This window comes from Sorex fumeus, unplaced genomic scaffold, assembly GCF_029834395.1.
Source record: "Sorex fumeus unplaced genomic scaffold, SorFum_2.1 ptg000155l, whole genome shotgun sequence".
Lineage (NCBI taxonomy): Eukaryota > Metazoa > Chordata > Mammalia > Eulipotyphla > Soricidae > Sorex > Sorex fumeus.
The window spans coordinates 1649268-1673430 of record NW_026606212.1 but is presented as its reverse complement, the minus strand read 5'-3'; the positions used below and the strand labels follow the sequence as shown (position 1 = coordinate 1673430).

The window sequence follows — 24163 nt, the reverse complement described above, 5'->3', positions numbered from 1 at the left end:
AATCGAACTCGGGTCGGCCATGTTGGCTGCGTGCAAGGCAAACGCCCTACCGCTGAGCTGTCACTTCAGCCTGGGAAACGTCACCCGGCCCGGACATGAACAGGATTGACAGATTGATAGCTCTTTCTCGATTCTGTGGGTGGTGGTTCATGGCCGTTCTTAGTTGGCGGAGCCATTTGTCTGGTTAATTCCGATAACGAACGAGCCCTGTATTTTTTTTAAATTTTAAATTTTTATTAGTGAAACACCTTGAGGTACAGTTATAGATATATAAATTTTTGTGCTTGGGTTTCAGTTATACAATGATCAAGTACCCATCCCTCCACCAGTGCCCATCCTCCACCACCACGCGTCCCAGGATCCCTCCCACCCCCCAACCCCCTGTCCACCCTGCCTCTGTGGCAGGGCATTCCCCCTTGTTCTCTCTCTTTTCTTTTGGGTACTGTGTTTTGCAAGAGAAGCATTGAGTGACAATCATGTTTGGTCTATAGACTACTGTGGCCCTGCAGCAGGGCTTGCTCTCTGCACAGCCCCCTCTGGGCTGCTGCCGCTCTTCCTCTTCCCACAAGTTCTGTTCATGTGGTGAACTCAAGGCCCTGGGGAGAGCAGGGAGCAGCCACTTGAAAAAATGTGCTGCTAAAAAGTTATTTTCTTTTTTTTTTTATGTAGGTGTACTGCTATTTATTCGGCCATTGATTATGTGATTGAATTAGGCATGAACTCCACCTTAATATTTTTTTTCATTTTTTATAATTTTATTTATTGAATCACCGTGAGAGCAGTTACAAAACTTTCAGGTCTAAGTCTCGATCATATAATGAAACACCCGTACCTTCGCCAGTGCCCATTCTCCACCACCATAATCCCAGTACACCCCCATCACACACCCTCCCCCTACCTGTGGGGCAGATGATTTCCACATTACTCTCTCTCTACTTTGATCACATTCAATATTTCGACACCAGACCCACCATTATTACTTGAGATTTTACCCCAACACTCAGATCTGCTGAAAAGGCAACAGTAGACAATTTGTGTTCTATTGCTGGTTAGGGATAACATATGATGTTGCGTGGCTGCAGTAGGGCCATGTGATTTTGAAATTCTGAAATTTTAACACTTAAATCTGCAGGGATTTCTGCCAAAAGCCACTGGGTTTCGAGATTTGCTCCTGAGTGTTTCGTATCATGGCCATTGAGCAGCTTGATCAGGAGCCAGAGAGGCCTTTCATGGGCGATGACTTCGGGTCTCGTTGGGGTGGGGAAGACAGGCCCGGCTCTACCCCCATCCTGTGAGGTCCTACCGTTTCGTCACTGTGGGCCCAGACCTGGAGCCCCTGAGAGTGATCGAGAGTGATCTCTAGCCAAGCTCTAGGCACATCTAGGTGTACTCCTCCTCCCAATAAAGATTTTGAAGTTGAAATTGCAATGAATATAAATAATTTTGTATATAACAAAGTAGCAATGATGGTCACAGCCCCTATTGGATTATTTTTATTGATTTTGGGGAGCAAAACGTATTGTAACATACAATTTTTTTCAACGGAAAAATACCTGTGAAAATTAAGTAAGATTATTATCTTACCTTTATCTTTTAGTTTTCCTACACTGAAAATTATTTGTACAATTAAAAGACTAAAAGTCCCTTGATCACTTGATACCCCGGTACTCATCCATTTACTTGAGCGGGTGTCAGTAGCGTTTCCATTCATCCCTGTTGCGTGCTAGCATAGCCCAATGGCATCTGCTCGTTCTAGGAATATGCAGAGACTCAAACCGATCATTCAGGGTCTTGACGAAGAAATCTGACCATCTTGTAGGTGGACGTCCACCCGGCGTTTTGACGTCCCGTGTAATCTAGTCAGTAATGGCTCTAGTCCAGTGGTCATCTCTAAATCTCATTAAGTGTCCAGCCCATCTGATTTTTGATGGCTTGGCAAATGAGATAGCGTCCTTTATTCTTTAGCGTTGACGGAGATCGGAACTCCGGATTCTATCTCTCATTTGAGTGAAGCATGATACTCCAAGCATAGCTCTTTCTATTCCTCTTTGAGATACCCGAATAGCGTTTTCATCCTGTTTTCGTAGGGCCCAGGTCTCTGAGGCATATATTATTGCAGGAGGAACAGTGGAATCAAAGAGATGTGCTCAGAGCTGAAGGTTCTTTGTCCTCTTAGTTATTTCTTCAATTCTCTTGAAGGCATTCCAAGCCACTCTCTTCCTCCTGCATAACTCAGATGCTAGGTCATTCATCTTGTTGATTTCTCGTCCTCGGTATATATAACTATTGCATTCGGAGATAGTGGTTTTGTTGAGAGTGAATGGGTCATCAGGAACAAGACTGTTTCTCATGAACATTGTCTTTGTGAGATTCTGTTGTAATCCGACCTTTCCACACTCATGGTCAAAGTCGGTCAGCATTTGTGCCACTTGGCTGATGTTTGGTGTTATTAGAATGAGGTCATCAGCAAAGCGGAGGTGGTGTAGTTGCTGACCATCTATCTTCACTCCCATTCCTTCCCATTCCAGTCATCGCATGATATTCTCGAGGGTGGCACTGAAGCGTTTTGGTGAAAAGGTATCACCCTGCCGAACCCCTCTCTTGACATGGATGATTACTTCTTTGTAGAATGGTGAGATCCTGGTAGTGAATCCATAATAGAGCTCACGGAGCATCCTGATGTATTGAGTTTGTACGCCCTGATTGGCTAGGTCTTCAATGACTGCTTCCTTCTCAACGGAATCAAAAGCCTACTTTAAATCAATGAACGTCAGACAGAGCGGCACCTTGAACTCCTGAGAAACCTCAAGGAGCTTAGTTATCGTATAGATATGGTCGATGCTGCTGAATCCTTTTTGGAACCTTGCTTGTTCACATAGTTGTCCTTCATCTAGTGTTTTGCCAATCCTATTCTGGATGACTTGAGTGAACAGTTTGTAGATGACAGACATTAGGCAGATTGGGCGATAGTTGCCAATGTTGTGGATGTCTCCCTTCTTGCATAGTAGTACGGTCTTGCTGGTTTTCCATTGGGATGGAAACTTGCATTCAGACAGGTAGCGTGTGAAGAGCCGAGCCAGTGTACTGATGAGTACTGACGGTAAGTTCTTCAGGTGCTCAGGTCTGATCTTGTCTGGGCGAGGTGCTCTTTGTTTCTTTACCGAAGAGATGGCATGATGTATTTCGGAAGGGAGAACATTGGGATTGACATATCCATCATGCGGAATTTGGTATGTGGGCAAGTGGATGTGGCTATTAAAGAGGTCTGAGTAGAAGTCATGAATAATCTCCATTGCCCTTGTGGAAGATGTGATAGATTTGTCAGGATGTCGGAGGGCAGTCATCTTGGTCTTGTAGTTGGTGAAGGACAGTGGGCATTACAAATGCTTTTCCCAGCTTCTGCCACATCTACCAGCACTGCTGCTATACTGTCTTTGAGGTCATCCTTGATCTCTTCTCTGCACTGTTTTGCCAGCTCAGACATTTGCTTGCAGTTGCCTGAGGCATGTGCCAAGCCACGTTGGCGAATAAGTTCAAGAGTGTTCGAATGAAGGCGGTTTTTTGTGGTTATCTCTCTCTTGGCATTCCTCGCACAATTCTGGAGCTGCTGAATCATTTGATCGTATTCCTCATCATTGTTGTTAATGATGGCATCTTCCCATGTTGCCACAACAGAGCCAAAGAGCTCCCAGTTGGTGGTCGTTCTGGGAGTTCTCTTCTTAAACTTTGCATTCTTTTCTCCCTGTTCTGTGAGGTAGAATTTTTCATGAGGGAGACGGTGGTCTGATCCCGTTTGGAATTTTGTGACAAGAGCAACATCGGTTAGGCAAAACCGTCGATTGAATATGATGTGGTCAGTTTTGCTGTGGAACCCTCCACCAGGAGACTCCCATGTCCAACGTTTAGATTCAGCCTTTTGGAATTGTGAGTCACCATGGATGGTCTTGGTTGACATGATGAACTCAGACAGTCTGTCACCCTGTTCATTTCATTCTAGGCCATGGGTCCCGAAGTAGAGTTCATCGGCTGATTTTCTTGGTCCTGTCTTGGCACTAAAATCACCAGCAATGATCTTGTAGAAAGTGTGGTCTTCTTTATAGAACTTTTCCAGCTCCTTGTAGAACTTCTCCATTTCTCCTTCACCATAATTGGATGTTGGTACATACACAACAAAGATAGAAACTGCTGGCAGTGAGCCACATCTATTCAAGTGTAATCATGCAATTCGGGTTGTTAGGCATTGGAATGAATCAATGCTCATGGCCAAGTTTGTTTTGATAAGGATACCAACACCACTGATGCCTCTTTTGTCACATGTTCCAAGGAACAGTTCTTCTCCAGTGTCAAAAACGGCGTGGTGTGATTGATGCCTTCTCGTTTCGGTCAGACCAATGATGTTGTACTTGATCTTTCACGCTTGTAACATCAGGTGCTCGATGGATATATCAGATGCCGGCATACGTGCATTGAAATTACAGACAATAATTTTTGTCTTTCTTCGTTTTGGCAGCCTAGTTCTGCCTTGAGATTTTATCAGCCTCTCCTTCCTCATCCTTCTCGACTCTTCCATATTCAGGGTCATGGGAATGAGATCCATTTTTTTTTTTTTGCTGGATTTGGCATATCGAATATACCACGGATAGTTTGTCAGGTTCTGCCGTGTGGGTGGGATATTTAAGGTAGCCTGAAAAACTAAATAAACATAAATAAAAGGTCGCATGGCCGCAAATGCAAAGGCGGCCGCACTCTCCCGGGAACTAGGAGTGATAATCTCTGTATCCTGGCAGTTGTTGGGGTTACACGGCAGTTGGTGGGTGTAACAGTCTAGCGACTGGAAGGTCCAGTCCCAAACCGTGCAGGCTTGGAGATCTCAGCCCCTCTCCCGCACACCTGAGTTCCTCTGCCAGTTCCTTTATGCATATTCCTAGAATGAGCAGATGCCATTGGGCTATGCTAGCACGCAACAGGGCTGAATGGAAACGTTACTGATACCCACTCGAGTAATGGATGAGTAACGGGGTATCAAGTGATCAAGTGATCAAGTGACTTTTAGTGTTTTAATTGTACAAATAATTTTCAGTGTAGGAAAACTAAAAGATAAACGTAACATAATGATCTTACTTAATTTTCCCAGATATTTTTCCTTTGAAAAATAATGTATGTTACAATACGTTTTGCTCCCCAAAATCAATAAAAATAATCCAATAGGGGCTGTGACCATCACTGCTACTTTCTTACATACAAATTTATTTAAATTCATTGCAATTTCACCTTCAAAATGCGTGAGGCTCATCCAAGCATGTGGAGAGTGGTCTCAGCATGACTTTGGCCTGGTGCCTGAGGTCTTCAGCTGCCGGGCCCTGGTGAGGACAGTCAAGCACGGGGTAGGAGAATCTGCCTTGTTCTCTTCCGGGAGCTTGGTGAGATATTCAGGTGAGTATCGGTGATTCATTAAAAAGTAAAAAATTTAAGAAAACAAATTTAAAATGGAAAAATTTAAAAAATATATTTAAAAAATGAAATTAAATTTAAGAAAAGAAAATGGGAGTAGGTGAGGGGCCGGGCGGCCAGGGCTATGGGAGAAGAGCAGAGAGTGTTTATTGCGCAATAACTTATTCCACCCTCATTTTAAAAAATTATTATTATTATTATTATTATTTTTTGCTTTTTAGGTCACAACCGGTGATGCCCAGGGGTTCCTCCTGGCTCTGCACTCAGGAATTCCTCCTGGTGGTGCTCAGAGGACCATAGGGGATGCTGGGAATCAAACCTCGCCGGCCACTTGCAAGGTAAACGCCCTGCCCGCTGTCATATCGCTCCAACCCCCCAATTTTTTAATTTTATAAAGTGTTTTACAATATTTGATTACATTCAATATTCGGACTCCAATCCCACCACCATTACACCTTCTCACCACCACATTTCGGATAGTTCCATCCCGAACCCCAATCCCTGTCCCAAAGCAGAAGTCAAATAATCTATTCTGTTGTATTGTTTGATATGAAAAACCGCCAGGGCAGTGGACCAATAGCACAGTGGGTAGGACGTTTGCCTGGCACGCGGCGAACCTGGGTTCGATACCCAGCATCCCATATGGTCCCCTGAGCACCATTAGCCAGGAGTAATTCCTGAGTGCAGAGCCAGGAGTAATTCCTGTGCATCAACATGTATGACCCAAAAACTAAAACTAATAATAATAATAATAATAATAGCTAAAAATGCTATAAAAATGTATCCTTAGAGGAAAGAGTGTGTATTCCACCCAGGGGCCATTAAGCCCATCTATACGAGATCACTAACATCTTGTAAAGTGTTGAGCCTTGTGCGTTTTATATATATATGTAAAAAATATATATATATTTCCCTCTAGATTGGTTGCCTGCTACTATGAACTCTGTCAGATGTGGTACAGTAATTGTGGAGTATCAGCTCCTGCATTTTTTTGCTTTTGGGGGTCACATCCGGTGGTGCTCAGGGCTGAGTCCTGCCTCTGTGCTCAGGGATCACTCCTGGCAGGCTTCCAGGATGGTCGGGGATTGAAAGTGAGGCAGCCTTGTATGAGGGGAGTGTCCTGCACTCTGGACTCTCCGTGTCCCGCTCAAGGGCCCCTTTAGTTCCACAGCCTTTGTTTTATGGGTCATACCTGGCACTGCACAGGGATTACTCCTGGCTCTGCAATCAGGAATAATTCCTGGTGGTGCTTGGGGAGACCATATGGATGCCGGGGATTGAACCCTGATTGAAAGTGTGCAAGGCGAACGCCCTATCCACTGTAGTATCCCTCCCTGCCCTGTCCCTTGCTTCACCTCTTTTATTTTATTTTATTTTATTTTGCATTTTGGGTCACACTCAGCAATGCACAAGGGTTACTCCTGGTTCATGCACTCAGGAACTACTCCTGGCTGTGCTCAGGGGACCATATGGGTTGCTGGGAATTGAACCCGGGTTGGGCCGCATGCAAGGCAAACGCCCTACCCGCTGTGCTATTGCTCCAGCCCCACTTCACTTGTTTTAGAACAGATGTTTTATATGCACAGTATTGAGAATGCAAAAGGTACATGAGAGTGTGCAGAAAAGGGTCAGTCCCAACTCTTGCTTCCTCTAAGTCTTAGAATATTACCTAATGCTGTAGTGTTATTCCTTAACATCTTTGCACAGAATTAAGTGTGGAGGCCAGGAAGACAGTAGAGGGGTTCGGAGCAAATAATTGGCACATACAGGGTGCTGTTTTAATGCCCAGCACTGCAGGGCCCCCTGAGCACTGTTGGGTACCGTAGTCCTGTAGCCCCTAAGCCCTCCAGGTGATCATCTCATTTTGGGGCGCTGCCGTTTGCTCTCTGGCCCCTGGGCCTCCTGAACACTGCCTGGGAGGCCAAAGGGGGAGAAAAAAAAATCAGAGGCCAGGTGCTAACTTAGAGGGATGTAGAGCAAGTTTCGGGATGCCCCTGACCACCAGCTGTGGTTGCAAAACCAAAGGAAGAAAGAGATCAAAATACAGTACAAGAATTGAAGCATTTGGTTTAAATGTTGGGGGTCACTACTGGCTCTGCTCCTGCAGGGCTTACGTGGGGGTGGAATTTGAACTGGGCCTAAATCCTTCTTGTCTCTTTGTCCTTTTGTTTTGTTTTGGGGCCGCATCTGGTGGTGCTCAGGGTTTGCTGCTGATACTACTGTCACTCCAGGGTGTCCTGTACTATCTGTCCAGCCATGCCCCTTTCTTTTATAAGTACAACTACTAGCCTTCTAAGAGTACTGCCCCTTGTGTTTCTGGTTTAAGTCTACCTGGGAGACTGTAATGCATCATTACTTGAGAGTGGGATTCCCTTGACTACTGTAATTTATTTAGTTGGTTTTTTTTTTCTTTCCTTGATGGGTGGGGTGGGGTTTGGGCCACACCCAGCTGTGTTCAGCACTTCTGGCTCTCTGCTCAGGGATCACTCCTGGTGAAGCTGAGGAACTATATGAGGTGCCAAGGATTGAACGTGGGTTGTCCACATGCAAGGCAAGCGCCTTACCCACTGTTCTATTCCTCAGGCCCCTGTTTGGTGTCTTTTTGTTTTTGTTTTTTGTTTTTTCTTTCTAGCCCCTGTTCAGTTTCTGTGGATACTGTCACAGTTGTAATTACTAAAGAATGTAAATATTTTGGAATGGGCACTCATTTCCTGTTTATTCTTTGCAGACATCTGGGAACTGATCGAGGTGGAGGATGTGCTGGAGGACGGCTCCCTGCGCTTCGGTCCCAATGGAGGACTGGTGTTTTGCATGGAGTACTTTGCCAAGAACTTTGAGTGGCTGGAGAACTGCCTTGGCCATGTCGAGGATGACTGCATCCTTTTTGACTGTCCAGGTAGCTCAGTAATTAGATTGTCATCTTCCCTGGGTTGTGCAGTTCTGTCCTTGGTGGGAGAAAGTGAAATTAGCATCTCATTTACTTTTACCCCAGATTCTTGGACAGTGGACAGTCATCCTATGAGGGGCTGTGGAATGTCTGTTTTCTTCTGTTTGGGGGCCACATCCAGAGGTGCTAGAGGCTGGGGCTCTTCCTATCTGTTATCAGGAGGTTGCTCCCAGCCCTGCTTGGGGGACCAAAGCATGCTGGGAACTGAGCCCAGGCTTTCTGCATGCAGAGCATATGCTCAGTCTGTTGTTGCTTGGGCCCCAAGTCATGCAGCATTTTTTTTTTTTTTGCTTTACGGGTCACACCTGGTGATGCTCAGGAATTACTCCTGGCTTTGCACTCAGGAATCACTCCTGGCAGTGCTCAGGGGACCATATGGGATGCTGGGAATCGAACTCAGGTCGGCTGTGTGCAAGGCAAACACCCTACCTGCTGTGCTATCACTCCAGCTTCGGTCATGCAGCTCTTGAAAGGTTTGCTTTAGAGCTAGAGAGACAGAAGGATGGGTAGGATGCTGTGGCAGACACAGATTCAGTCCTTGGCACCATATATGGGTCAATGAATACTAGTAGGTATGGGCCAAAACCAAGATTTTTTGTTTGTTTGTTTTTTAGGGCCATAGTACAGCAGCTAAAGCCCTTGCCTTACTTTCTGCCAGCCCAAATTTGGATCCCTGGTACCACATAGGATCCCCCAAGCACTGCCAGGAGTTATTTTTAGTACAGATTCAGGAATCCTCCCAGAATACTAGTGGGTTTGCCCCAAAGTTCCTCCCCTCACACTAAGAGAATAAAAATTTGTTTTAAAATCTGTCATTGTTGGGGCTGGATCATTGCGATAGCACAGTGGGTAGGGCGTTTGCCTTGGATGGGCCCGACCCAGGTTCGAATCCCAGCATCCCATATGGTCCCCTGAGCACCGCCAGGAGTGGTTCCTGAGTGCAGAGCCAGGAGTAAACCCTGAGCATCTCTGGGTATGACCCAAAAAGCAAAAATAATAATAATAATAAATAAATAAATAAATAAATGAAATCCCTGTGACTGTCCTCTAGTTGTTCATTGATTTGCTTGAGCAGGCCCAGTAACTTATCCATTGTGAGACTTGTTGTTACTGTGTTCATCATATCGAATACGTCACAGGTAGCTTGACAGGCTTTGCCATGTGGGCAATATACTCTCGGTAGGTTGCCGGGCTTTCCTAGAGGGACAGAGGAGTTGAACGCGGTTTGGCTGGGCCGGCTGCGAGCATGGCAAATGCCCTACCGCTGTGCTGTCACTGCAGCCCGTTTTAAAATCATTTTTAATAATTTTAGTGCAACCAGCCAACATGGCCGACTGGAGTTTGATTCCTCCACCCCTCTTGGAGAGCCCGGCAGGCTACCGAAGAGTATCTCGCCTGCACAGCAGAGCCTGGCAAGCTCCCCGTGACATATTCCATATGCCAAATACAGTAACAATTGTCACAATGGAGATGTTACTGGGCCTGCTGGAGCAAATCGATGAACAACAGGAGGACGGTGATGATGATGATGACAGTATATTTTCTTTGAATGCCCCTTTTACGTACATGTGTACCCAGAGTTGCTAAAAAGATTTTGGGGGGGGCCCAGGGGAGCAGGTGTGATAGAACAATGGGTTGGGCGTTTGCCTTGCATGTGGCTGACCTGGAACCCATGCATCCCATATGGTCCCCCGAGCATTGCCAGGAGTAATTCGTGAGTGCAGATTCAGGAGTAACCCCTGCACATCACCAGGTGTGACCCAAAATGAAAAAATGAAAAAAAAATATTGGGGGAGCCAGAGAGATACTATAGTGGGTAGGGCACTTGCCTTGCACACAGCTAAGGTGATCCCTGTTACCATATATGGTTCCTGGAGCCTGCCAAGAGTCATCCCTGAGCACAGAATCAGGAATAAGCCCTGAGCACTATAACGTAGTTCCTTCCCCCCCCAAAAAAAAAAACAAAAATTGAATATAGTATAGGGGCTAGAGATATAGTGGGCTGGGGACATGCTTTACATGTAGTGGGCCTTGCATGTAGTAGGCTTTGCATGTAGGACTCTGAGTAGCTTCGAGCCCTCCCAGAAGTTTCAGAGAGACCCTCAAGCATCCCCACGTGCGGCTTAAAACAAGCAAAATTGGATATATTACTTGTAGGGATTGACTTCCTTTAAAAAGAATTGGGGGGGGGGACCGCAGGTGCCATATCTGATGATGCTCAGGGGTTACTCCTAGCTCCTGTGCTCAGGAATTACTCCTGGCTGTGCTCAAGGGACCCTATGGGATCGAACCCAGGTTGGCTGTGTGCAAGGCAAGTTCCCACCCTCAATACTATCTCTCAAGCCCCCTAAAACAGTTTCCGGGAAAAGTTTTTATCCCATAATTGAGGGTTGAATGTATTTCATGCTAATAATAAGCTTGTGTTCTTGGCAGTCAGATCGAGTTGCACACACACCTGCCCGTGATGAAACAGCTGGTTCAGCAGCTGGAACAGTGGGAGTTCCGAGTCTGTGGAGTGTTTCCTGTTGATTCTCAATTCATGGTGGAGTCGTTCAAGGTTTGAAACTATACCTGTCCTTGATTTTTCAGTCTCCGGCACAAGCAGAGTACAAATACCTTTAGTCATAATCATTTAATTATTACCAGTTTATGAACTATACCCAGGAGTGACTTAGAACTTATTTTTGTTAAATTAATATTCTAAGAAGATGACTCCAGTGGCAGAGCACAGAGCTTGCATGTTCGAGGCCACGTTTGCCCCTTGTGCACAGTTCAGTGTAGTTCTAGTGGTCCCCAACTCTCAGCTGTCGCCTTCAGGAGTCGTCCCAGGGCGGTGTCAGAAGTAAGTCCCAAGCACCACTGTGTGTGGCTCCAAAACTAGGGAAAAAAAGAAAGCTGGAGGCTGGAGAGTTAGTACAGTGGGTAGAGCTCTTGCCTTGCATGTGACCAGCCTGGGTGTCATCCCTGCCGTACTGCCACCGGGCCCCCTTAGCCGCTCCAGGAGTGATCCTTGATCACAAAGCTCAGAGTACTACTGGGTATTCCCCAAAACTGAAAGGGAGGCCGTTTGGTTCCGTCTCCAGCACCCATATGGTTCCCAAAGCTGGTCAGGAGTAACTCCTGAGTGCAGAAGCCGAAGTGACCCACTAGTTATATCAGGGGATTGTGTGACCCAGAAACCCAAAAGGAAATACCCATCAGGGGAGGTGGAGGGGGAGCATGAGAGAAGATAATGTTAAAGGGTCAGAAATAGTACAGGGCTTCCCAAAAATAAATAAATAAATAAATTTTAAAAATGGGGGCTGGAGTGATAATACAGCCGGTAGGGCCTTGCACACAGCCAATCCGGGTTTGATGCCTAGTATGCCTCAGCACCACTAGGAGTAATTCCTTACTGCAGAGCCAGGAGCAACCCCTGTGTATTGCCAGGTATTACCACCCTTCCCTTCCCCCCCAAAAAATAGTAAAGGGCTTAAGGTACTCGCCTTGATGTGGCCCACCTGCTTTTAATCCCTGTCACTACATGTTTCCTCAGTACTGAACTCAACCCCACCTACCTCCTGAATACTTTAAAATATCGTTGAATGGAGAAGTGTGGTCACTATAGATCGCATTTCTCCTTCCCATCTCACCTTTAAAATCCTAAGGTCAACTATTGGCCCAGCAGTCTTCTGTTTGGCCATGCCTGGCAGTGCTCAGGGCTCACTAATGGCGCTGGGCTGAGGAATCACTTAGGTAGTGCTCTGGGAACCCTATGGAGTGCTGGGCTAGAACCTGGACTGACCAGGAGCAAGGCAAGTGCCTTAAAGCCTAGACTATTGCTTGGGCTCCAATCTTAGCGTTTCTCCTATTTAGGTGGGTTTTGTTCCAGTGGGGATCAGAAACCTTTTACGTGGACACTGTTGGTGACAACTGATTCATTGTCCCTTTTCTGCGTCTTCTTTCAGTTTGTTTCTGGCATCTTGGCAGCCTTGAATGCTATGGTATCTCTAGAAATCCCGCAAGTTAATATCATGACAAAAATGGACCTGCTGCGTAAAAGAGCTAAAAAGGAAATTGAGAAGTAAGTTCACAATAATTAATGTCACATTTGCAGTGCTGAAACTTTTTTGTTTCACTTTGATTGTCAGTCTACAAATTTAGTGTTTAGGATTCTTTCATTCACCAGTCACTCATGTTTAAAGGTTTCTAGATCCAGGCATGTATTCTTTATTAGATGATTCTACAAGTAACTTCAGAAGCAAAAAATTCAATAAATTGACTAACGCCATATGTGGGCTGGTAAGACTTTGTATTTTTACAATTTTTGGTGGTTGGGGGTGCGGGCCTCCTGTGCTGGGGGGCCTAGGGGGCACTCTGATTATTGGCCCACCAGGCTAGTAGTGGTCAGTGCTGGGGCCCAGAGGGCCGTACCAGCAGTATTGGTTGCTTCCTGGCTGTACCCAGCAATGTTCAGGATGCCATCTGCTGGCAAGAATCAAGCCCTGTGCTAATCCCCGGGCTGATGAGTTTTGCAAGTGTTTGGGGTTGTTGTGGGTTGTTTTTAAGGTTTGAGGGCCACACCTGGTGGTGCTCAGGGGCTGTTTCTCCCCTGTGCCTGGTGGACCATATGTGGTGCTGGGTGTTCAAACTGAGGTGTGTGGGGTGCAGGCCAGTTGTAACCCCTGTCGTAGCTCTTCATCACCTCCCCCCGCACCTCCCTAGACCCATATTTTTCTTAATGGTCTTGTCACATGCTTACACACCGCCCGGCAGTGGTCACCATATGGACGGCAGAGACCAGCGCATTTATTTTTTAGGGGAGCAGCATGTTGGGAGCGGTCGGCTGTCTGCTTCGAAGTTAGTATAGAAGTAGGGAGAGAGCTCAGTGGGCAGCACCACTGGCTTTGCAAACAAGGGGCCCAGGGTTAATCTCTGGCACCATATGGTCGCCACCAGCGTTGTCTGGATGTGGCCTCCCCTCACCTCTGAAAAAAGTTGTCATTGGTTGTAGCAGAGAGGGCAGGAGGTCACACTGAGCAGTGGTCAGAGTTTATTCTTGGCTCTGCCTCCAGAAATCATTCCTGGTGGGCTCCGGGAGCATACGGGATGCGGGGGATCGAACCCGGGTGCATCCCTTGCCTATGTGCAAGGCAAGTGCCCAACTCAGTGTACGAGCTCTCCCGTCCCACAGCAGAGAAATTCTGCAATGTCTTTTTTTCCTGGCCACTTGGCACATGAGAATTGCCTGTACCCTTTTGAAATTTTCAGTGGTTGTTGAATGCAGATAAATTACAATAAAAGAAGTCCCAGTCTCGGGTCGGGGCAGGAGCGATAGCATAGCAGGTAGGGCGTATGCGTTGCATGCGTCCGACCCGGGTTTGATTCCTAGCATCCATAGGTCCCCTAAGCACCACCAGGAGTTATTCCTGAGTATATGAACCAGGAGTAACCCCTGTGCATCACCAGGTGTAAAGTAAAGTAAAGTAAAGTAAAGGCCCTCTCGTTGATCTTCGATTTGCTCGAGCGGGCCCAGTAACGTCTCCATTGGAGACTTTGTTGTTACTGTGTCTGGCATATGGAATACGTCACCGGGAGCTTGCCAGGCTCTGCCGTGCGGGCGAGATCCTCTCGGTAGCTTGCCGGGCTCTCCGAGAGGGGTGGAGGAATCGATCTCGGGTCGGCCATGTTGGCTGTATGCAAGGCAAACGCCCTACCGCTGTGCTATCGCTCCAAAAAGTCTTTAGTTAAGTAATGTTGTAATGTTACTAGTGTTCCAATAGGTAAGATGTCATAAAAAATTAATGCTGATTTGCTGTTGTTCTGTCTGCTCCTCCCTGCAGAGGCATAGATGGTATTAATAAGACTACCAATGTTCACACTCAAGCGTCCGTTGAATGACCTTTCTGAAATCTCTGATTTGTACATTGATGACTACAGCAGGGTCCGACTTTTGCCTTACGATCCGTCAGAAGAAGAAAGCATGAACATTGTATTACAGCATATTGATTTTGCCATTTAGTACGAGAAGATTTGGAATTCAAAGAACCCAAGGTAATTTCTGACGATTTAGATTTGCCAGGGCCAGAGAACGGCGCAGAGGGAAAGACCATTCTCTGCCTCCCCTAGGGTGACGCTGGGTCAGTTCCCCGTTTCATGTCTGGTCCCTGAGCACAGAGCCAGGATTGCCCTGAAAACCTCTGCCCTCCTGTTTGATCTAAGCAGCTCCTTAAGTTAAAGTCTTGGGGGCAGCAAGAACCTGGCCCGTTCTGGCTGATATCTGGGTGTGGCTCAGGAACTCAAAACCAAAACCAGGAAATAAAGAGTAACCAAAATATAAATAAATAAACCTAAATAAAAAGTACTGGGAGCTTGTTGTGATAATCTATGTATCCTGGCAGTTGTTCAGGTTACACGGCAGTTGGTGGGTGTAACTGTCTAGGTACTGGAAGGTCCATTCCCAAACTGTGTAGGCTTGGAGATCTCAGCCCCGGGTCCCCCACACCTGGGTTGCTCTGCCAGTTCCTTTATGCGTGAAGCCCATCCAAGCGTGTGGAGAGTGGTCTCAGCATGACTTTGGCCTTGTGCCGGACGTCTTCTGCTGTTGGCCCTGGTGAGGACAGTCAGGCACGGGGTAGGAGTCTCCGCGTTGTTCTCTCCCGGTTAAAAATGGGAAAATTCAAAAACTTAAAAATTTTAAAAATAAAATTAAATTTAAGAAAAGAAAATGGGATTTGGTGGGGAGCCGTGCGGCTGGGGCTCTGGAGGAAGAGCAGAGACTGTTTATTGTGCAATAACTTATTCCCTACCACCCTCATTTTTTAAAACTATTATTATTATTATTATTATTTTGCCTTTGGGTCACACCCGGTGATGCCCATGGTTTCCTCCTGGCTCTGCACTCAGGAATTCCTCCTGGTGGTGCTCAGAGGACCATTGGGGATGCTGGGAATCAAACCTCAGGGGCCACTTGCAAGGTAAATGCCCTGCCTACTGTCATATTGCTCCAACTCCCCCAATTTTTTATTTTATAAAGTGTTTTACAATAGTTGATTACATTCAATACTCAGACTCCAATCCCAACACCATTACACCTTCTCACCACCATATTTCGGGTAGCTCTATCCCGAACCCCAATCCCGTCCCAAAGCAGAACTGAAATAATCTATTCTCTTGTATTGTTTGATATGAAAAACTGCCAGGGCGCTGGAGTGATAGCACAGTGGGTGGGACGTTTGCCTTGCATGCGGCCAAACTGGGTTCGATTTCAAGCAACCCATATGGTCCCCTGAGCACCATTAGCCAGGGATATTTCCTGAGTGCAGAGCCAGGAGAAATTCCTGTGCATCGACAGGTATGGCCCCCCGAAAAATATCGCTGAAAATCCTATAAAAAAAGTATCCTTAGAGGAAGGAGTGTGTATTCTACCCAGGGGCCGTTAAGCCCTTCGGTAAGAGATCACTAACATGTTGTAAAAGGTTGAGCCTTGTGTGTTTATATATATATAGCACAGTGGTAGGGCATTTGCCTTGCACACAGCCAACATGGCCAACCCGAGTTCGATTCCTCCACCCCTCTCAGAGAGCCCGGCAAGCTACCGACAGTATCTCGCACGCATGGCAGAGCCTGGCAAGATACCCATGATGTATTTGATATCCCAAACACAGTAACAACAAAGTCTGCAATGGAGACGTTACTGGACCCGCTCGAGCAAATTGAAGAACAATGGGAGGACAGTGATACAGTGAACCAAATCCCTGGTTGCAGATTTCGTGGCTTTTGTGCTCCAGAACCTGATGGTGCTTTGGGCCCCCGGTTCAGAAAAGGCAAGTGCCCCACCCCTGTGCTGTCTCGTTCGCGCCAATTTTGTTAGTGAATATCTATTACCACTACTACTGGGTATTATAGAGCATTGCCTGAACAGTAGGTCAATACATACTGGGTCTGCGGAGAAATCAACGTATTTTCTATTTTGTGTTTTATTTCTATCAGGAACATGAAGATGAGTTGTCTTCTATGTTGGATGAATATTTTCAAGAATGCCAGAACAAATGAAGAGTGTGTTACGAAGCAACTGGATGCGGAGCTGGAGTGATAGCACAGTAGGTAGGGCATTTCCCTTGCACGCGACAGAGCTGGGTTCGAATCCCAACATCCCATATGGTCCACCAAGCGCCGCCAGGAGTAATTCCTGAGTGAAGAGCCAGGAGTAACACCTGTGCTCTCCAGGTGTGACTCAAAAACCGAAAAAAAAAAATGCAACTGGATGCTTGTGAAGAGTAGCAATCACAATTTATTTAAATGAAAATATAACAGATAAAGTAAAAACAAAGAATAAATATCATAAAATATACCGAGGCAAGATACTCATTGGTGGGAGGGTATCCAGAGAGAGACACTGATGTGAGACCCTGGGCTTCTTTCAGTTGTAAACATGCTAGGTCCTCTGGGAACTTGTCCAATGTTGCCACAGAGGGTGGCCGTGCAGCTGGTACTCGAGAAATCAGTGACGGCGCTGTCCTTCGACACGGAGCCAAGTATACTTTCAGAGCAGGAGCTAAAGAATCAATAAGAGAAAAGGTCACCCAGATGGCTTCTTCCATGGATTCTCCAAAGCTGACCCCAACAGGGAGCCCAGCAGGAAGGGGAGACCATGGGCCCACCTCACGGGGGTTTCCTGTGGAGGCCTCCCCAGAATGGGCTCTCTGGCCTGTGACTCTCCTTTCCCACACCAGCGCCCAGGACACCTCTAGGTGGGCCTTTTCCCATTCCCCCTTTACTTGTGCATATACACACACCCCTTGGTTCTTACCCGTTTTCTTCTGGTGCTCTGAGTCTCGTTCTCTGCCATATGTGTAAGGCCAAGGCACTGAACGCGGTGCTCTTTGGGGAGTTGACACTCCTTGGCCAATCTCAACTTTCTGCTTAGATGGTGTCTGGCTCTGCTTGGTGCTGGCTGATTCCAGACTTTCTTCAGAGGAACTGGACCCAGAGGATATGTAGAAGATCTTCTTTCTCTCCCGTGGGCTGCTCTGCGGAGGGAGCGTCTCTCTCTCCTGTGGGCTGCTCTGCTGAGGGACAACCACAAAGGCTCAGCTCCAGAAGCACTGCTTCCCCCCCCCCCCCACCCCCCCTTCTGAGTTCCTCCCTGCTGGTGGACCTGCATCTACACAGGCCTCCCATAGGAATGAGACTGAAACAATCAAGTTTAGAAAAGTCTTGGCCCAAGAGCACCTCCTCCTGCCAACTCAGTGAGCAGTGACCTGGCCGTGGGGGCTAGATTTGATGACTCACCTGCTAGGAGCAGGCTGCCCTCAAGATGATCTCACAACACACACACAGACACATGTACATACACAAATACACATACTCTCACACACACACCATCTCTAGTACACACTCAAATTTACTCCCTCCGATAAACACGTTCACACACGGGTGTGCACACTCTTCCACACACATACAGCTTCTGCGCCATCACACTCAGGGAGTGATGAAGACTGATCACGGGCATCAGTACTGGGGCTGCCAGGGCCAGTTCCTGCTGACCTGAACTAGCGGCTGTCTTCGTGAAGCATTCCGGGGAATTCTCCAGTGAGTCCTCACCCAGTTTCTGAATCTTTTCAGTGTCCTACACTTGGGGCTTTTACAACCACGATTTCTTGGTAAACAGCAAAACATGTTTGCTGTCTGTGCGTTTCCGCAGTGAAGCAAGTAATGAGTATGGGAGCAGTTGGGGAGGCTGCAGAATGTCTGGTTGCATCACAAAGAGAGGGTAGTGATGTCATCGAGCGCATCACAGCGAGGACAGGTCAGCTGTGGCCCTGCAGCAGGGCTTGCTCTCTGCGCAGCCCCCTCTGGGCTGCTGCTGCTCTCCCTCTTCCCACAAGTCCTGTCCATGTGGTGAACTCAAGGCCCTGAGGCGAGCAGGGAGCAGCCACTTGAAGAATGTGCTGCTAAAAAATGATTTTCCTTTTTTTAAAAAAATATAGGTGTACTGCTATATATTGGGCCACTGATTAGCTGATTGAATTGGGTATGAACTCCACCTTACTCTCTTTTTTTCAATTTTTATCATTGTCTTCATTGAATCACCGTAAGAGCAGTTTCAAAGCTTTCCGGTCTAAGTCTCAGTCAAGCAATGAAACACCCGTACCTTCACTAGTGCCCACTCTCCACTACCAAATTCCCCAATATACCCCCATCACACACCCTCTCCCTACCAGTGGGGCAGATGATTTCCACATTACTCTCTCTCTACTTTGATCACATTCAATATTTCGACACCAGACCCACCATTATTATTTGAGATTTTACACCAACACTCAGATCTGCTGAAAAGGCAACAGTAGACAATTTGTGATCTATTGCTTGTTATGGATAATATATGATGTTGCGCGGCTGCAGTAGGGCCATGTGATTTTGAAATCCTGAAATTTTAACACAAATCTGGAGGGATTTCTGCCAAAGGCCACTGGGTTTCGAGATTGGCACCTGAGTCTCTGGGATCATGGCCAGTAAGCAGCTTGATCAGGAGCCAAAGAGGCCATTTGTAGGCAGCGACTCAGGGTCTTGTTGGGATAGGCAGGAAAAGGGTGGCTCCACCACCATCCTGTGAGACCCCGCGCGTCTCGTCACTGCGAGCCCAGACCTGACTGTCCAGTGGCCTCTGAAGCATGGCGGCCACAGGGCCGCTGGGGGAAACAGGCCAAGGCACGAAATCTATTCCCACCTGGATTGGCCCAGCACTGGTAACCTACTGCAGGGACCAGACGCATTTCTGGCAAAAGCCCCTGGTTTCAAGATTTGTTTCTGAGTCTCTGGGATCATGGCCATTAAGCAGTTCAATCAGGAACCAGAGAGGCCATGCCTCCAATTATATAGCTGAACTGGAGGTGTTCTGTGGGTGTGTTTCCCACATATCTAACTTTTGGCCGTGTACTTTCTTGGTAAACTTTGCCCAAGTCTTTGGAGTCTGGCCAAACGCACAGCAGGAATTTTTTTATTAGTGAGGTACAGTTGCAGACTTACAAATTTTTGTGCTTGGGTTTCAATTATACAGTGATCAAATACCCATCTCTCCACCAGTGCCCATTTCCCACCACCACGGATCCCAGGATCCCTCCCACCCCCCATTCCCCTCATCCCACCCTGCCATTGTAGCAGGACATTCCCTTTTGTTCTCTCTCTCTTATTGGGTGTTGCGGTTTGCAAAAGAGGCAATGGGTGACAGTCATGTTTGTTCTATAGTCTACTTTCAGCATGCTTCTCCCATCTTGGGAGGATCCTCCCAACACCTTTATTTGGTGTTCCCTTCTCTATCTGAGCTCCCTTTTCCCCTAGCCTGTGTGGCTGGCCTCCAAGCCATGGAATAAAATTCCTGGTACTCATCTCGGCCATTCTTGGATGTTAGTCTCCTATTTTATTACTTTATGTTCCCCAGATGAATGCAATCTTTCTATGTCTATCCCGTTCTTTCTGAGTCATTTCGCTTAACATGATACTTTCCATGTCTTACCACTTGTATGGAAATTTCGTGTCTTCGTCTTTTCTAACAGCTACATAGTACTCCATTGTGTAAATGTGCCAAAGTTTCTTTAACCAGTCATCTGTTCTCGGGAACTCAGGTTTTTTCTAGATTCTGGCTATTGTAAAGAGTGTCACAGCAGCAATTTTGGGGTATCTGGAAGTGTGAAGGCGCCATCAGGCTGCCGATGCACTCGCCTCATAGGTACAGATTGACCTGCTGGGGGCACCATATCCCTGTCCTTTTTTTTTTAAAGTGCAGCAAAAATAGATTATTGTAAGAAATTTGGACATTGGATGTGAAGGGAGAGAAAGTGAAGAATATGGGTTCATCAGCAAACATAGGCTTCTCCAAAGTAGAAAAAAAGTTGGAAGAGAAATACTTGTTCAAGGGAGAACATGGGCTTATCCAGAGTGAAAAAATCTGAAAGCGCCAGAGTGAAAAAATCTGAAAGCTTGTTTTCATGGAAAAAAAAAATCCGAAGCCATCCCAAGGAATAAAGAGTCTGTTATCAACAGCATGCCTGAATCTGATGTTGACTTATTTTGGAATTGCTGCTGCTTGAAGTAATCTTTTAATAGCATCAGGGCTGCAGACTTAATATAAAGGCAGGTGTGTCCTTTGAGTGCACGATGCCCAGGTCCATTCCTGGCACCACACGTTCTGTACCATCCGTCAGGAGTGACTTCCAAGACCAGAGATGAAAATCACCTTGAACACCCCAGGTACCACCCTGTGTGATCCCAAATCCCTCCTTTCCCTCAAAGTAAAAGAAATGAATAGCACCAAGTACGATTGTGAGAATTGAGGAGGCATAGAACTAGTACTGCAGATTGGGTGCTTGCCTTGCAAGCATCCATCTTGTGTTCCTACCCGATTACTGCATGTGGTCCCAGGAGCCCCTGAGGGTGATCGAGAGTGATCTCTGGCTAAGCTCTAGGCACAGCTAGGTGTACTCCTCCTCCCAAAAAAGATTTTGAAGGTGAAATTGTAAAGAATGTAAATAATTTTGTATGTAACAAACTAGCACTGATGGTCACAGGTGCTCTTGGATAATTTTTATTGATTTTGGGGAGCAAAACGTAACATACAATTTTTTTCCAAAGGAAGAATACCTGTGAAAATTAAGAAAGATCATTATCTTACCTTTATCTTTTAGTTTCCCTACACTGAATATTATTTGTACAATTAAAAGACTAAAAGTCACTTGATCGCTTGATACCCAGTTACTCATCGATTTACTCGAGCGGGTGCCAGTAACGTCTCCATTCATCTCTGTTGCGTGCTAGCGTAGCCCAGTGGCATCTGCTCCTTCTAGGAATATGCAGAGCCTCAAACCGATCATCCAGGGTCTTCTTTGTTTGTTTGTTTGAATATAGTATAGGGCTAGATAGATAGTGGGCTGGGGACATGTTTTACATGTAGTAGGCCTTGCATGTAGGACTCTGAGTAGCCTCGAGCCCTCCCAGCAGTTTCGGAGAGACCCTCAAGCATCCCCACGTGCGGCTTAAAACAAGCAAAATTGGATATATTACTTGTAGGGATTGACTTCCTTTAAAAAATTTGGGGGGCACCGCGGGTGCCGTATCTGATGATGCTCAGGGGTTACTCCTAGCTCCTGTGCTCAGGAATTACTCCTGGCTGTGCTCAAGGGACCCTATGGGATAGAACGCAGGTTGGCTGTGTGCAAGGCAAGTTCCCACCCTCTATACTATCTCTCAAGCCCCCTAAGACAGTTTATGGGGAAAGTTTTTATGCCATCATTGATGGTTGAATGTATTTCATGTTTATAATAAGCTTGTTTTCTTGTAGGTCAGATTGAGTTGTACACACACCTGCACTATACCTAGCATGCCTCAGCACCACTAGGAGTAATTCCTGAGTGCAGAGCCAGGAGTAACCCCAGTGCATTGCCAGGTATTACCACCCTCCGCCCCCCCAAAAAAAATAGTACAGGGTTTAAGGAGCTCGCCTTGATGTGGCCCACCTGCTTTTAATCTTTGTCACTACATGTTTCCTCAGTACTGAACTCAACCCCAGCTACCTCCTGAACACTTTAAAATATTGTTGAATGGAGAAGTGTGGTCACTATAGATCGCATTTCTCCTTCCCATCTCACCTTTAGAATCCTAAGGTCAGCTATTGGCCCAGCAGTCTTCTGTTAGGCCATGCCTGGCAGTCCTCAGGGCTCACTACTGGTGCTGTGCCGAGGAATCACTTAGGTAGTGCTCTGGGAACCCTGTGGAGTGCCGGGCTAGAACCTGGGCTGACCAGGCGCAAGGCAAGCGCCTTAAAGCCTGGACTCTTGCTCGGGCCCCAATCTTAGCGTTTCTCCAGTTTAGGTAGGTTTTGTTCCAGTGGGGATCAGAAACCTTTTATGTGGAGACTGTTGGTGACAACTAATTCATTGTCCCTTTCCTGCTTCCTCTTTCAGCATCCCATAGGTCCTCTGAGGACCACCAGGAGTTATTCCTGAGTGGATGAACCAGGAGTAACCCTCGTGCATCACTGGGAATGACCCAAAAATTTTTAAAAAAAGTCTTTATTTAAGTAATATTGTAAAGTTACTAGTGTTCCAATAGGTCAGAGATCATAAAAAAATTAATGCTGATTTGCTGTTTTTCTGTCTGCTCCTCCCTGCACAGGCATATAAGGTTTTAATTAGACTACCAATGTTCACACTCAAGCGTCAGTTGAATGACCTTTCTGAAATCTCTAATTTGTAGATTGATGACTACAGCATGGTCCGACGTTTGCCTTACGATCTGTCAGATGAAGAAAGCATGAACATTGTATTACAGCACATTGATTTTGCCATTCAGTATGGAGAAGACCTGGAATTCAAAGAACCCAAGGTAATTTGTGACAATTTAGATTTGCCAGGGCCAGAGAACGGCGCAGAGGGAAAGACCATTCTCTGCCTCCCCTAGGCTGACCCTGGGTCAGTTCCCCATTTCATGTCTGGTCCCTGAGCAGAGCCAGGATTGCCCTGAAAACCTCTGCCCTTCTGTTTGATCTAAGCAGCTCCTTAAGTTAAAGTCTTGGGTGCAGCAAGAACCTGGCACTTTCTGGCTGATCTCTGGGTCTGGCTCAAGAACTCAAAATCAAAACAAAAAAAGAATAACCAAAACATACATAAATAAAAAGTCCTGGGAGCTTGGTGTGATAATCTCTGTATCCTGGCAGTTGTTGGGGTTACACGGCAGTTGGTGGGTGTAACTGTCTAGCTACTGGAAGGTCGAGTCTCAAACCGTGTAGGCTTGGAGATCTCAGCCCCGGGTGCCCCACACCTGGGTTCCTCTGCCAGTTCCTTTATGCGTGAAGCTCATTCAAGCGTGTGGAGAGTGGTCTCAGCATGACTTTGGCCTGGTGCCGGAGGTCTTCTGCTATTGGCCCTGGTGAGGAGAGTCATGCACGGGGTAGGAGTCTCTGCCTTATTCTCTCCCGGGAGCTTGGTGTGATAATCAAGTGATAATCAAGTGATTATCAGTGATTCCTTAAAAAGTAAAATATTTAAAAAAACAAAGAAAAAATGGAAAAATTTAAAAATGTAATTTTTAATTAAAAATTAAAATTTAAAATTTAATTTAATTTTAAATCTAATTTATTAAATTTATTAAAAAGTAAAAAATTTTAAAAAACAAAGTAAAAATGGAAAAATCTAAAAATGTAATTTTTAATTAAAAATTAAAACTTAATTAAAAATTAAAATTAAATTTTAATTTAATTTTAAATCTAATTTATTAAATTCATTAAAAAGTAAAAAAATTTAAAAAACAAAGTAAAAATGGAAAAATTAAAAATGTAATTTTAATTAAAAATTAAAATTTAATTAAAAATTAAAAAATGTAAAAAAATTAAAAAATTTAAAAAATCCAATGTAGCATGAAGTGTTTGGCATCAATAACATTCCAAATATGAAGGTTTCTAGTCTATAGCAAGCATGATTGTCTGTGTATCTGAAAACTTGAGTGCTTTAATGATTGACGATTATAATTGAATATATATGTATCTAATTTTGTAAAAATTTTCCACACAAATGGCTTGCATAGATGAGAAAGCTGTGATACGATTGTGAAAATAATCTATATGTGTAAAAGGTGATGACAGTATGAAATGCTACTTTAGTCTAATTATCATGCTGTACAATAGTTATTAGCACCTAATTAAATGCACATTAGACCAACTCATTTCACATCAAGATGGTAATGTCTTATGATTATAAAAATATATATGGCAATAAAGCATCTACATTTCTA

The 24163-nt window shown here is 45.7% G+C and overlaps 1 protein-coding gene across 1 annotated transcript in view; it reads left to right on the top strand.

The window, feature by feature from the left end:
• The window catches only part of LOC130016477 (GPN-loop GTPase 3-like), a 28517-nt gene that overhangs the window by 2481 nt on the left and 1873 nt on the right, over positions 1–24163 (top strand). Inside the window, exons 2-6 of the mRNA XM_056107187.1 lie at positions 8180–8366; positions 10832–10955; positions 12346–12461; positions 12583–12679; positions 22631–22759. Coding sequence (XP_055963162.1) covers positions 8180–8366; positions 10832–10955; positions 12346–12461; positions 12583–12679; positions 22631–22759 — 653 coding nt within the window. The remainder of the gene's footprint in view (positions 1–8179; positions 8367–10831; positions 10956–12345; positions 12462–12582; positions 12680–22630; positions 22760–24163) is intronic.